This window comes from Phocoena phocoena, chromosome 2, assembly GCF_963924675.1.
Source record: "Phocoena phocoena chromosome 2, mPhoPho1.1, whole genome shotgun sequence".
Taxonomy (NCBI): domain Eukaryota; kingdom Metazoa; phylum Chordata; class Mammalia; order Artiodactyla; family Phocoenidae; genus Phocoena; species Phocoena phocoena.
In genome coordinates, this window is record NC_089220.1 from 95875443 (window position 1) to 95888758 (window position 13316).

The window sequence follows — 13316 nt, forward strand, 5'->3', positions numbered from 1 at the left end:
ATGGCTGAAATCAAGGAGAAAGAACCAAATCCAAGGTTTTCCCAAAGTCAAGGAAACTTCTCTGTCTTTTTCTTGGCCAGGGTATTTATATACTTAATATAAGAAATTTATGATATAAAGTGGATTCACACTTTGAGACTCAGAAAGGATGTGTGATCACGACCTAAGTTCTCTTGTAAAGTGCTTGCTGGGCTGGCAGCTGGGGGCCCCTGGGTGCTGACGGCTGGTGACTGGCAGTGAGGGGGATGCCAGCAGCCGTGTTGGTGCAGCCAGGCATCTGGTCGCGGGGAGGGCAGAGGGATGCCCTGGGCTGCCACTACGGTGGGTGCTGTGGCACTTCAGAAGGTGCAGAACGGACGGTAATAAAGACCACCTGCTTAGAAAACAGCAGTTCACGCTTTCACGGGGCTCTATGACAGTCACTTGGTTAAATTATTTTATCTGACAATTTTATCTTCACAATAATTCTGTCAGTCCCTTTTTGTTATTCCCATTTTACATATGAGGAAACCAAAATTCAGAGAGGGTGAGTGACTTGTCCAAGGTTGCCCAGAGAAGATGTGAGCCTGGGATATCTGGGTTTTACGTCTACTGCTCTTTTTACTACACCACAGAGATGAAAACCTGCCCATGCTTTGCACTGCTGCTCTGGGGACGATGCTTCCAGGATGCACACCAGGTGGACAAGTGACAGGAGATCAAGGTCATGCTGGAAGAGAGGGAAGCATCTGACCAGGGTTCTTTCTCAGGCCTTTCATCACTTCACAAACGTGGAAAGGAAGAGGAAACCTTATATTGTGCTTCTTGAAGCATTAGCCTCCTCTTCTGCCCCCACCCGGACTCTAGGCCTCAGATCTCTCCTCCCCTAAAATGGAGGCTCTCTTCCGTAATGGAAGCCAATGGCAAAATCTGATTTGCTCTGCAGAAGCCTGCTCTGTGGGAAAATGCTGCACTGTGATCTCTTTCACGGCACGACTCACAACCTATGCCCATAGTCACTTCCAGCACAGACCTCTTCCACGGAAGCCTTGTATCTCTTCCCCTTCTCCTCATAATTCTGCCTGTGGGTGGCTGCTCTGTCCAGCTCTGATTCCAGTTTCTGAATCTTCTCCATGTCACCGGCCTGAAGAGCAGCCAGGCTGGTCAGCTTTTCCACCAGCCCATGGTTCTCTCTGTTCTAGAGGAAAGAAACATCCTATACTTAGGGGTTTATCCAAAATAAAGAAGCTGTTCCATTTGCTCCTCACAAGTTCTCATCTAAATCGGAGGTTTCTTTACACTGTCCACAGTTATCATTACAATGGCATGTATGAGCACCTTCAACCTAGTCAAGATAGGGACGCAGAGCTAGTCAGGCAAATGCCTTCCTGAGTGGGTGGCTCTTTTAGTCCAACCGTGGAGCTCCAGGACAGCCCTAATGTGGTGGGCTGAGCTGTGTCCCCTCCATCCCCCCAAATCCACATGCTGAAGTGCTAACCACCAGTACCTCAGAACGTCAGTGTATTTAGAGATTGGGTCTTTAAAGATGTAATTAAGGTAAAACGAGGTCATACAGGTGGGCCCTAATCCAGTATGACTGCTGTCCTTATGAGACGAGATTAGGACCCAGACACGCACAGGGAGAAGAAGACCACATGTAAGCCAAGGAGAAACCCCTCGGAAGAGACCAGCGCTGCCAACACCTTGATGCTGGACTTTCAGCCTCCAGCACTGTGAGAAAATAAATGTCTGTTGTTTAAGCCGCCCAGTCTGTGCTGGCTTGTTATGGCAGCCCTAAGCGCATGAACACCTAGAAAGGAGCTCAGGGAGTGCGGACACTCCCACGGGCCCTGCTCCCACTTGGCCAGGGCTGTTTTTCAATGCTGTTCTCCACAAGCTATATAACATGCAGGCCTGCTGCACAACAGCACAAGGAGGGGAAACTTTATCAAAACCCTTATGCCCTTATGCAGGGTGCAACCTACACAACCATATGTATCAGCCCTTCACAGTGCGCTTCTGTTTCCTAGCTCAGTTGGTCCACGTAAACTGTTTGAACCTCCTAACAAGGGCATAAATCTTAACAGTGTTGACAAAAAAAATAATAATTAATCAATATTCAATTTAAAAAAGAAATAAAGTATTTTATTCGAGCCAACCTGAGGATTATAACCCAGGAGACAATCTTTCAGAAAGCTCTGAGCACTGTTCCGCCTGTTACAGGTCAAAGCACAGTTATGTAAGTTTTTAAGACAAAGGGCTATACGTCAAAGTAATATATTGACAGTTTACGTAGTCCAACAACACAAGTAGTGGATCACTGTGACCCTTTACAGGATTAAGGAAGGAAAGTTATCTCGTAAGCAGCTACCTTGCTGGCACCAGGAGGAAACTGCTTTTATGGGGAGGAGGGGGTGGGTAGGCTTTCCTGTGTCTTCTAAGAGGATCTAGTTAACATATAACGCAGACGCACAACGCACGCTAAAGGGAACAAGGTTGTGGCTCAAATGGCAGAGAAAATTTTATGTTCAATTTTTCCTGTCCTGCCTTAAAATAATTTCATCCACAGCATAGCTAGGGAACTGGCCCAGAACAAAATATATCTGTTAGAAAAAGTAAATATGAAAGATGCATTGGGAACACCTACCTGGTCTTCTAGCTTTTTCTGCAAACGCTGAACTCTGTAAGTAAGCTGAATGTTGAGCACAAATCGTCGGATATTTTGGAATCTGCGTCTGGCCAGCCACGCCCGGGCATACTTCTGAAGGATCACAGCCTTGTGTTCCTCCAGCATCTTTAAAAGAAGATTTTGTGAAATGCAAACTGGGTCTCTACTGTTTTACTCATCAACTCTTCCAATGTTGGGAGATAAAACTACCAAAGTATTCCTACTGGGTAAAATATGAATTTCTTGTAATCAACCCACAGAGCACTATTACCTATCTTTTTTCAGATTCTTTTTTACATTGTAAATGACAATTATTTACATTGTAAATAATTGTAATTATTTACAATGCTGTGTTAGTTTCAAGTGTATAGCAAAGTGATTCAGTTATACCTATATATATATTCTTTTTCAGATTCTTTTTCCATTATAGGTTATTAAAAGATAAGAGTATATAGTTCCCTGTGCTATACAGTAAGTTCTTGTTGTTTATCTATTTTATATATAGTAGTGTGTATATGTTAATCCCAAACTCTTAATTTATCTATCTACCTCCCGCTATCCCCTTTGGTAACTAACCCTAAGTTTGTTTTCTATGTCTGTGAGTCTATTTCTGTTTTGTAAATAAGTTCATTTGTATCATTTTTAAAGACTCCACATATAACTGAAGTCATATGATATTTGTCTTTCTCTGACTTACTTCATTTAATATGATAATCTAGAGGTCCATCCATGTTGCTGCAAATGGCATTACTGCATTCTTTTTTATGGCTAATATTCCATTGTATATATACATATATACATACACACACACACACACACACACACACACATATATACACACATACCACATCTTCTTTATCCATTCCTCTGCTGATGGACATTTAGGTTGCTTCCAATGGCTTAGCTACTATAAACAGCACTGCTATGAACATAGGGGTGCATGTATCTTTTCGAATTAGAGTTTTCTCTGGATATATGCCCAGGAGTGGGATTGAAGGATCATATGATAACTCTATTTTTAATTTTTTAAGGAACCTCCATACTGTTCTCCATAGTGGCTGCACCAATTTACATTCCCACAAACAGTGTAGGAGGGCTCCTTTTTCTCCATATCCTCTACAGCATTTATTATTTGTAGACTTTTTGATGATGGCCATTCTGACGGGTGTGAGGTGGTACCTCATTGTAGCTTTGATTTGCATTTCTCTAATAATGAGCGATGTTGAGCATCTTTTCACGTGCCTACTGGCCATCTGCATGTCTTCTGTGGCGAAATGTCGATCTGGGTCTTCTGCCCAAGTTTTGGTTGGGCTGGTTTTTTGATATTAAGCTGTACGAGTTCTTTTGTATATTTTGGAAATTAATCCCTCATCAGTAGCATCGTTTGCAAATGTTCTCCTCCCTAGACTTTTGAAACAATAACCAAATCCCACCTGTGGTGGACATGTACGAACAGACATTCACATCCCAGAAAGCCGCACCTTTCGATACCTCCTCCTCGCCAGGAATCCTCGGGTGTAGGCCTGGATGGTGATGGTGGCCACACGAATCAGTTGGTACAAACTGCGGACAAGATACGCACGACAGTACTTCTGAATGATTATGGCTGCCCATGCTTCTTTTAAGGCTGTGGCGGTAACAGCTTTCCTTGGTTTAAAAGAATGTAGAGTAAATCTGTTACCCACAGGGCATTGACACCTACTCCAGAGGGTTACAAATGGCCCATGACTGATTTCACGTTACAAAGGCAGAGTTTAACAGCTGCGTGAGAAACCACATGACCCCAGAAGCCCAAATATTTGGCCCTTACAGAAGAAGTTTTTCGAAGGACCTATCTGAAGGACTGGGGGTGAACACAAAGTTCTTACCTTCAATGTTTGCAGCCTCATGAAACAGAAGGACTTAGAAATGGTCAAGTGGGATAAGAAAAAAAGTAAAATAACTACTGAAAGATCTGTGAGAGAGATCTTATTGAAATATCATTCTGCTTAGGAAGAGCGGAGATGTCAGCCAGCCTTAATGGAAAAGTAGGATTTCTGTAGACATTGAAGGCTGGAAAAGGCATTTCAGACTAAGGGACCAGTGAAGGCATGAAGGCCTAACAGTGCCTGAAATATTCAGAAAAAGGGAATTTGTCTGGAATTGCTAGAATATAAGACACATGGAGAAAATTGGTAGTCTGTGAGGTGAGAAAGATAGATGGGGACAATTTGTTATTAATATATATATATATATATATATATATATATATATATATATATATGTATAGACCACCTACTGTGTGACAATCACTGTGCTGGGTCTTACGGATGGATGCAGTGGGAACCAGACAAGTATGGTCCCTGTCCTCACAGAGTTTCCATGCTTATAACAGCATCCAGGCCATGGGGGGACATGAATACCACGTTGAAACCTGAGTGCTCTTCTGTGGGAAACAGGGGCCACTGGAGGCATTCACGGCAGGAGCAGGGCAGGCCCTGCTTTAGGAAGATGGGAGAGAAAGGCAGCAGGTGGAGGGCTGTGCTGTACAGTGAAAGGCAAACAATGATGAAGGCCTCGTCCAGGGCACGGGCACAGGAATGAAATGAACGGGACAGACACAAGAGGCAAGCGGGGAACAGAATCCCAGGCCACGGTGATTCCCAAATGGAAAGGGAGCATGAGTTTGGGGAAGAAGCTAATTCTGGAGTTTCCTGCCCTGGAGACTGCTGCTATTAACTGACACCAGAGGCTCAGGAGGGCAAGGCTGGCTGTGTTTCTGTGTAAGATGGTTGCCTGGGAGGAGAGTGGGCTGGGGTGGGGGTAGGGTGGTGGAATGGCGAGTCCAGTTTGGGGTGTGCCGAGATGAAGGCTGTGGTGTGTCAGCCACGTGCAGAAGCCCAGATGCTGCTGGAGGTCAGGCTCAAGCTTGGGACAAGGGAGGCTGAGCCACACAGCCTGACCCTTAAACACCTGTGCCCTCAACTACCCTCAGAGCAAGCGAAGGAGGGAGGCAGGGCAGACACAGAACCACAAAATGCTGTCCAGGAGGGATGCCCGTCTTGCTGGCCAGGCCAGCATGGCCTCCTGGGAGCACTCAAGGAGGGGCGGGGTGGGCGTGGCCGGCGGAACTGCCCTCCACTCAGGCAGCACCACCCAGGGGCTTAGTGCCTGCGGGCAGAGCCTTGCCATGGTCCCCTCAGGCATGGTTTGCCCCACCACCTGCAAGGTAGGCTGGTCACTGGTGTCTTTACTCTAAGGCTTCACTTGAACCTTGATCACCTTAGGTGCTTTCGGTTCCCATGGACCAGCGGTCCAGCCCCTCTACCTGGTCTCACCAGGAATTCTGACCCTCTTCAGCAGCATGCTGATCAGCGCTTCCCCTCTTCAGGGTCCTGGTTGTCACCTCTGCCACGTGGGGACAGCAGGCAGTCAGCACCACCTGCCCCCGAGGACACAGCCATCTCACCTGGAGGCTCACGGCCACCTCGGGGGACGCATCTGCACCTGGGTCCCAGGAGAAAGGAGGCCCCGCCCCCCGAGGTGACGGCGAAGAAAGCCAAATGATGGCACACGTCTTCTTGGTTCCAACATACCTCACGGTTTGCTGACCCCGGAAGTACTGCTGGATGATCAGGGCCGCTCGTCTCTCTCGGAGGAATTTTTTTCTCTGGAGCCAGCCACGGATGTGCTTTTGTATCACAACACAACCCTGCCTCAGTTTATCCAACCGGAGTTTCTCTAAATAAGCCACTTGCCCTGCTCTGAAGAAAATTTTGGTTTTACCAAACTGGTACTGATTAGAATCCTGGAAGAGAAAAATGACATAATCAGAAACAAAATCTTTCAGATTTTCTATAGTACTTGGAAAAGATGTTGAGAGATCCAAACGTGCCACCAACATTGTTATTCTGACATCTCTTTGACATAAAGCAGAAAAGCTCTGATTATGACCTAGAAGTTTATATTCTGCCTTGTTTGTTTAAAGCTTCTTTCTGGGGAAGAAATGGACTTGAGGGTGAGGCATCTGTCTGTGGGGTGGGAAGGGGTGTGTGCATTGTTGGCTGGGCTGCCGGGGAGCTCCAGCCTTTCATAGGTGGTTTCCACAGAAGAGCAGAGGCACCTGGAAAGGCTTGGTTTCTGTCTTCCTTTGGCTTCTCTTCACCACCCCCTTCCTGGCCATCATAACTTCCCCCCTTCTTTTCCATCACAAGTCATGGCTTCAGCAAACCTCTAAGCCCACACTGAGGGCCATGCCTGGAATCCCCGGCTCAGCCACCGTCTAGCTGACTGTGTAACATAAGCCTGGCCCGCAGAAGCTCCCTAGGCTGTGGGAGAACACAGCAGGACAGGAGGGCACGGTGGCGGTGGAGGCCAGGGTTTGAATTCGGGTCCCTCAAGGTGACTCCTGCTGTCAGGAGATGATGCCCCATGAGTAGGTCTGCTCTGATCTCCTTAGCACACAGACGCGCGGGGCATGTTTCCTTTCTGCTTAGGCATTCACGACAGTTACAGTCCTGAGACAGAGGCAGAGATGAGGACAGTGTTTGCGAGCCCGTGGTTCCAGGAGAGAGCAGGACTGACCTGGATGAGCCTGTGTAAAATCACTTTGCACACCTCCTTTTTATCGCTGAATGAAAGCTCCTGCTTGGTCATGAGGATCCCAAAGCGGCTGTAGAACTCGATGTACGTCCACCTGGAAAGTCAAGGCAGACCTAAGGAGCCGGGCCGGAGGAAACGCATGCTGCCTGTGGACCCCAAGGGCGTACCTGCCACTGTTCTGGGGACAATGACCCTGACCTTTGACCCACTGCCCACAAACCTCACCTGAGCACACCTGGGTGGTTTTGCTCCCTGGATGCCTCCTGTTAACGTTCCGCTCCGACAGCTGTCTCCCCCTCCAGCTCCCTTTCTCAGGGGCACTGGGGAGGCAGCGGGCGACCCTCACTAGTGCGGAGATGAGGGTGGGGTGTGAGGGTGGGGACGGTGGTCTCTGTCTCACATGGTGCTCGTTCATCTGGCCTTCCCACAGCACAGCGGGACACCTTATGAACACATCTGATGAAAATGCGGCAGCCCCTCCCTTGGATCTCAGCACAGACCTGAAGTTGGGCACTTTTCCCCCCCAAACAAGGAACTGACAACGTACCTAGAAGGGTAGCTCTGCGCACTAATGCGAATGGTTTCTAAAACGCCACAGGCTCGCAGCTGCTGAACAATTCTTCTGGAGTCAAACCTGAAAGAAGACGACCTGATCATGTGTTAAGCCATCACAGTTGATAAACAGGCCCATGAACGGTGTAGCGGACCTGCCCCAACTGTGAGCTCCTGGGCAGCAGGATCTGCCTGTGTAATCCCCGAGCCCAGCAGATACTTAATAAATACATGTTGCACGTCAAACGAAGATAGCACCTCTGTGAAACAGTTCAGAAAGCTTCACTGAGGACACGGGGAAAGGAGCAGCTGATTCTGACTGAGGGAGGCAACAGCGAGAAGCCTTGTGGGGAAACGGCCTTTGGGCTGAGCTTGGAATGACAACCAGAGTGGAAGAAATGTCCAAGCTCACCCGTCCCAGTGCCTACTTGTTGCTGAGTTCCCTTTATAAGACACCCCACAGGTGGCCCTCTGGCTTAGGCCTGACCCTCTGAGGACACACAGACACAGTCACCACCTCCAGACGGACCACTCCCTTAGACACCTCTCAGCTTGAGTCAGCTAAGAGGGTCTCTATAACTTCCACTCGTGGGTCTGGGCCTTTTCCCTGGGGCCCCAGACAACAAGTCTAAGTAAGGCCTCATGGCATGTTTGAAGACAAAACTTCAGACCCCTCTACAGCATCTCTCCTGCAAACACATACAAATTCTTACCATCGAGGAAAATGTTCTGGCTTTCTTAGTTGAGTAAGCTTTAGCTGTAGAAAAATTCTTTCAAATCTAACCCTTTTGCTTAATCCCGGAGATGAGACGGCTTAGCCAGAGGGGTTGTGTAAACATTATATGTAGAGGGCAGGCTTGTTTTGAATCATTTAAAAACCGAGAAACAGTAAAGTTCACGACAATTGCAAGCAAATTCTCCAACATCACGACAGAAACTGTTTCCTCGGTGTTTCTTCCCCACTCTGTTGCAGAAGAACACTTACTCAAAGGGCAATTTCTCATCATTTGGTTTGATGCATCGAACGTAGTGGGGCATGGTGGCATTGAGGGTCTCCATGAGCAAGTACAGAGAGCTGCGGAACTAGGAAACAAGGTCAGGTGACAAACATCGTGCTGAAATTTAATGCTTAGATCCGGGTTAAAAGGAAAAAAAAAAAAGGTCCAACCTTACTGTAAAGCAATTATACTCCAATAGAGATGTTTAAAAAAAAAAAAGGTCCAACCTTGATAAGTTACTCAAGAAGAGGAAAAGTTAACTTCATGCATAAACATCTATTATGAAAGGTTTTAGTCTGTGACTGGGTTTATCAGCACATCCTGCTCTTGTGGACAGAACAGTTCTCCGTCCAATACTCCCAAACAGCAAAGGACTTTAGTGACTCGGGTTACTGTGCAAACATATGGTTTGCTCAGATGTGTGTAGCCTTAGAGGTCGAGGCACTATGATGATTAAGTACTACTTTTCTTTGCGTTTTCATTTATATTAACAGATTTGAAGAAACCCAGTGCCCGTGTCCAGGCCCGGAATGGGTCCCACTCATCCCTGGCTCCCTGCCCTCAGCCCCCTCGCCCTCAGAAAACTCTCTCAGTACCTTGCTCCCCACGGTGCTCCGGAAATGCTTGTTGTTCGGCTTGACGACTGGCTTTGCAGATTTAACTGTGATCGCTGAACCGAAAGGTGAAGAAGGAACCGGATTTTCTTGAAAAAAGTTGGCACAAAGATGAAACTGGGAAGAACAAAGAGGGTTTCAATGTCAAAAGTATTCGCCCACAGTCCTTAGCTGGAACAATCAAGGAAATGGTCACAACAACCACGTCTAAACCAGTAGGGGGGTAAAGGAACGATCTTGGCCAAATCTCAGTTCCACAGGGGGGTCGTCCGCACTCGGGATGACTGACGGTTTCTTTGCCAGGAACGGGAGCAGAAGGGAAAGCTTGTGAATGTCTGTATGTGGGTATCACTCCAAGTGTCAGAACAGGAGAAGCATTTATTCTTCCTCCCTCTGCACCTTGGATCACGTTGCTTCTGCACTTGGAATCTCCTCCCTCCTAACCCCATGTTCTCATCCCTGCAGATCCAAACCCTACCCATTACTCAAGGTGCTATAATAATATTTTCTAGCCCCACCCCCTTCACAATAACTTCCATGGTGTCCCAGCGCGAATTAATCCCAACTTCCTCTGAGTTACCTTCATCTTTGATCTGTACCTCTTTTAAGACACTCACTACTTTCTACCTTGCATCACTTATTTCTTTCAATGTCTTATCTTCCCTCTTGGAGAAGACCTCGTATTTTCTTCTTTTAAATCAGACATTGAGAATCTTCTTTGGGGGAGAATTCCCGCCTGATTCATCCTGTAGCCCCCGTGGAACAAGTGAATCTGAAATTCCCAGGCCTCTGACAGCTTGCGGGCTTAGTGCAGAGACCCATCTGTGCTTCACCACGATCTGTGTCCCTCTTCCAGACTGGACCCCAGGTAAACAATGGGTGAAATACGTCAACTAATTTTGTACGCAGATACAGGTTATTTCTACCCTGAATTCTCTGTCATAAATCAATTTTAATAACTGAAGTTGCCATGGCCTGTGATTTACTTCTGACCATTAGTGGGAAGTGCTCAGGCTCATTTGGGAAATTGTCAAAATTCTCGAGCATCTGGTGCTCTGTGATGACCTAGATGGGTGGGATGGGTGGGGAGGGAGGTCCAAGAGGGAGGGGATATATGTACACTTACAGCTGATTCACTTCACTGTACAGCAGAAACTAACACCACGTTGTAAAGCAATTAAATTACACTGCGATAAAATAACATTTAAGAAAAGAGAAAAAAATACTTGAGCATCAGCAAAGGACTGGGGACGTTCTAAAAGAAGGAAAATAAATATGATAACCAAATCTTCACAAAAAATGAAGGACTGTGTATGAAATATCCTTTTTCTCAAATTTTAAGAACTTGAATTCTTAAAATTCTTAAATTGAAAGAAATGTTTAAGGAGGAAAAGAAAAAGCCAGAAGTCACTCTTACGGTGACACTTCATCATACGGAACCGTGGATTCAAGGAGCTCACGTATGCAGAGCAGCACTCCATCTTGCTTTGGTTTTCCTTGAGCACTTACTTGGCGCTACCTACCATTGCTTGCTTTCATGTGTAAGGTATGCTGCTCCCTCTGGGATGCGAGCTCCATGAGGGCAGGAACCCTGTCTGCCCTGTTCACTGCTGTATCCCCAGAATCTAGGACAGTGCTTGGCACATGATAAGTGCTTTATAAGTGAGCGAATGACCAAAATGTGAAATGTGATTCTTTAAATGATTGTATTATCTGTCCTTCGTCTCTGTCATCTGCATATTTGATTTCTGATTTTGCATAGAGTGGAAATGTGCATGCTTTCAGAAGCTAGAAACATATTTTAGTGCCAATTCCGAAACAGTCATTTTTTGTATGTAGGAGCTACAATTCGCTGCTACAAGACAGTTAACACACACACACACACACACACACACACACACTTCTTACTCTTTCCTGATACACATCTAGATCCACGTCAAGTACACAATGAATATAACATTAACTACAAACCTTGCTGGCTCGCAGGATTTCAACCAGCATGTCATAGACGGTGTCTCTGTTCTTCTCAAGGAAACCTTCACATTTATACTCTACCTATGCAAAGAAAGGAATTAGTTCCAAAGAGGCAAACGCAGACAGCGTCTAAGTACCACAGTTTTCTTTTTAAAGAAAGATTAATGAAGGGGCTATAAAGGCAATGTTTTAAAAAGAGATTCAGTTTGTTTGTCACAGCAATGCCATTACAGAAAGCTTAGGAAGCTGGGAATATGTCATCTGATGCAAAGCGCCAGGCTCTCCCGCTGCCTGGACTTCTCACTGGCCGCTGGTCACTCTACACTCACCCATTAGTTCCCACTGGCCCCAGGTGACTGTTTTTTCCCTGTAACATGTGCAGCTAATACAGGAAGACCTGGCTTAGGGTTCCCTTTGCCTTTGAAGCCACCAGGAGGAGGAAAAAAGCTCAGTGGTGCCCTTTGAGTCAGACAGAAATGTTTTCCTGAATCAGCATTAATGTGGTAGAAAGGAAAGAAGAATTGACCAGCTGATCACAAAACCTTCCAGGACCACAAAACTCTTAGAGTCAGGTTTAGAGTGGGTCAGTGTTTGCCCTGATTGAACTTGGCTTAGAAAAACCCTCTATGCAGCCCTTTCTGATTCATAAGGCTTCTCAGATCCCTCAAACAACATATCCAGGGTGGCTGCTTAAACATTCAAATCTCTGGTTAATCACAAAGCTACAGTCATCAAAACAGTATGGTACTGGCATAAAGACAGACACAGACACATAAATCAACAGAACAGAACAGAGAGCCCAGAAAAGAACCCACTCTTTTATGGGCAATTAATCTACGACAAAGGAGGCAACAGTATATAGTGGGGAAAAGACAGCCTCTTCAATAAGTGGTGCCAGGAAAGCTAGACAGCTACACGAAAAGAATCAAACTGGACTACTCCCACACTATGCACAAAAATAAATTTCAGGGACTTCCCTGGTGGCGCAGTGGTTAAGACTCCGTGCTCCCAACACAGGGGGCCTGGGCTCAACCCCTGGTCAGGGAACTAGATCCCACACGCATGCTGCAACTAACAGTTCGCATGCCACAACTAAGGAGCCGGCCTGCCACAACTAAGACCTGGCACAGCCAAATAAATAAATATTGAAGAGTTAAATGTGACCGCCTTTTAGTGCCTGGAGTTTTTCAGATAGGCTCCTGAAGAGACGCACATGAAATGAGTGATGATATATCAAGTTATATTTTCTAGTTGCTGTCCTTTATAATTCCACAGTTGTGATCCCAAGGGAAAAAAAAGGATCAGACTTCATGTAAAGCACATATGGGATTTACTTCAAGAGACCATCTCTATAGTACATGGTGTCTGTACGTTTAATTCTTGTCACCTGGCACTTCCAAGAAGACCCTCTTAGGGCTTCCCTGGTGGCGCAGTGGTTGAGAGTCCACCTGCCGATGCAGGGGACACGGGTTTGTGCCCCGGTCCGGGAAGGTCCCACATGCTGCGGAGCGGCTGGGCCCGTGAGCCATGGCCGCTGAGTCTGCACGTCCGGAGCCTGTGCTCCGCAACGGGAGAGGCCACAACAGTGAGAGGCCCGCGTACACCAAAAAAAAAAAAAAGAAAACCCTCTTAAAAGAACTAACAGTGTGGCATTTTGCGTGCACTGTGGATGGATGAGAAGAAACCATACATACTGTAGGGTCAGCTTAGGTTCTCAATTTCACTAACCAAGGAAATAAAATTGTTTTGAGAGCGAGGCAGCTGTGCTTAGATGCAGAAAATCAGCACACTTTGCCATGGTCCCCAGTGCCCCCAACAGAGGCACTCAGGTACCCGCTACCCTGTCCCTGCAAACAGTCTCCTGGGCTTGGGAAGGCTCTATATTTGTTACACCTTTGCTCGTTTATACTGGTGGCTCACACACCAGCCTGGAAGAATTTATGCAACAGT

At 46.5% G+C, this 13316-nt stretch overlaps 1 protein-coding gene across 1 annotated transcript in view; it reads right to left on the reverse strand.

Annotated features, from left to right (window-relative positions):
• The window catches only part of MYO5C (myosin VC), a 107613-nt gene that overhangs the window by 53770 nt on the left and 40527 nt on the right, over window positions 1-13316 (reverse strand). The window contains exons 14-22 of the mRNA XM_065871728.1: window positions 11364-11447; window positions 9375-9509; window positions 8766-8863; window positions 7776-7862; window positions 7211-7322; window positions 6223-6434; window positions 4129-4294; window positions 2627-2773; window positions 1013-1177 (exon numbers count right to left, since the gene is read on the reverse strand). Coding sequence (XP_065727800.1) covers window positions 1013-1177; window positions 2627-2773; window positions 4129-4294; window positions 6223-6434; window positions 7211-7322; window positions 7776-7862; window positions 8766-8863; window positions 9375-9509; window positions 11364-11447 — 1206 coding nt within the window. The remainder of the gene's footprint in view (window positions 1-1012; window positions 1178-2626; window positions 2774-4128; window positions 4295-6222; window positions 6435-7210; window positions 7323-7775; window positions 7863-8765; window positions 8864-9374; window positions 9510-11363; window positions 11448-13316) is intronic.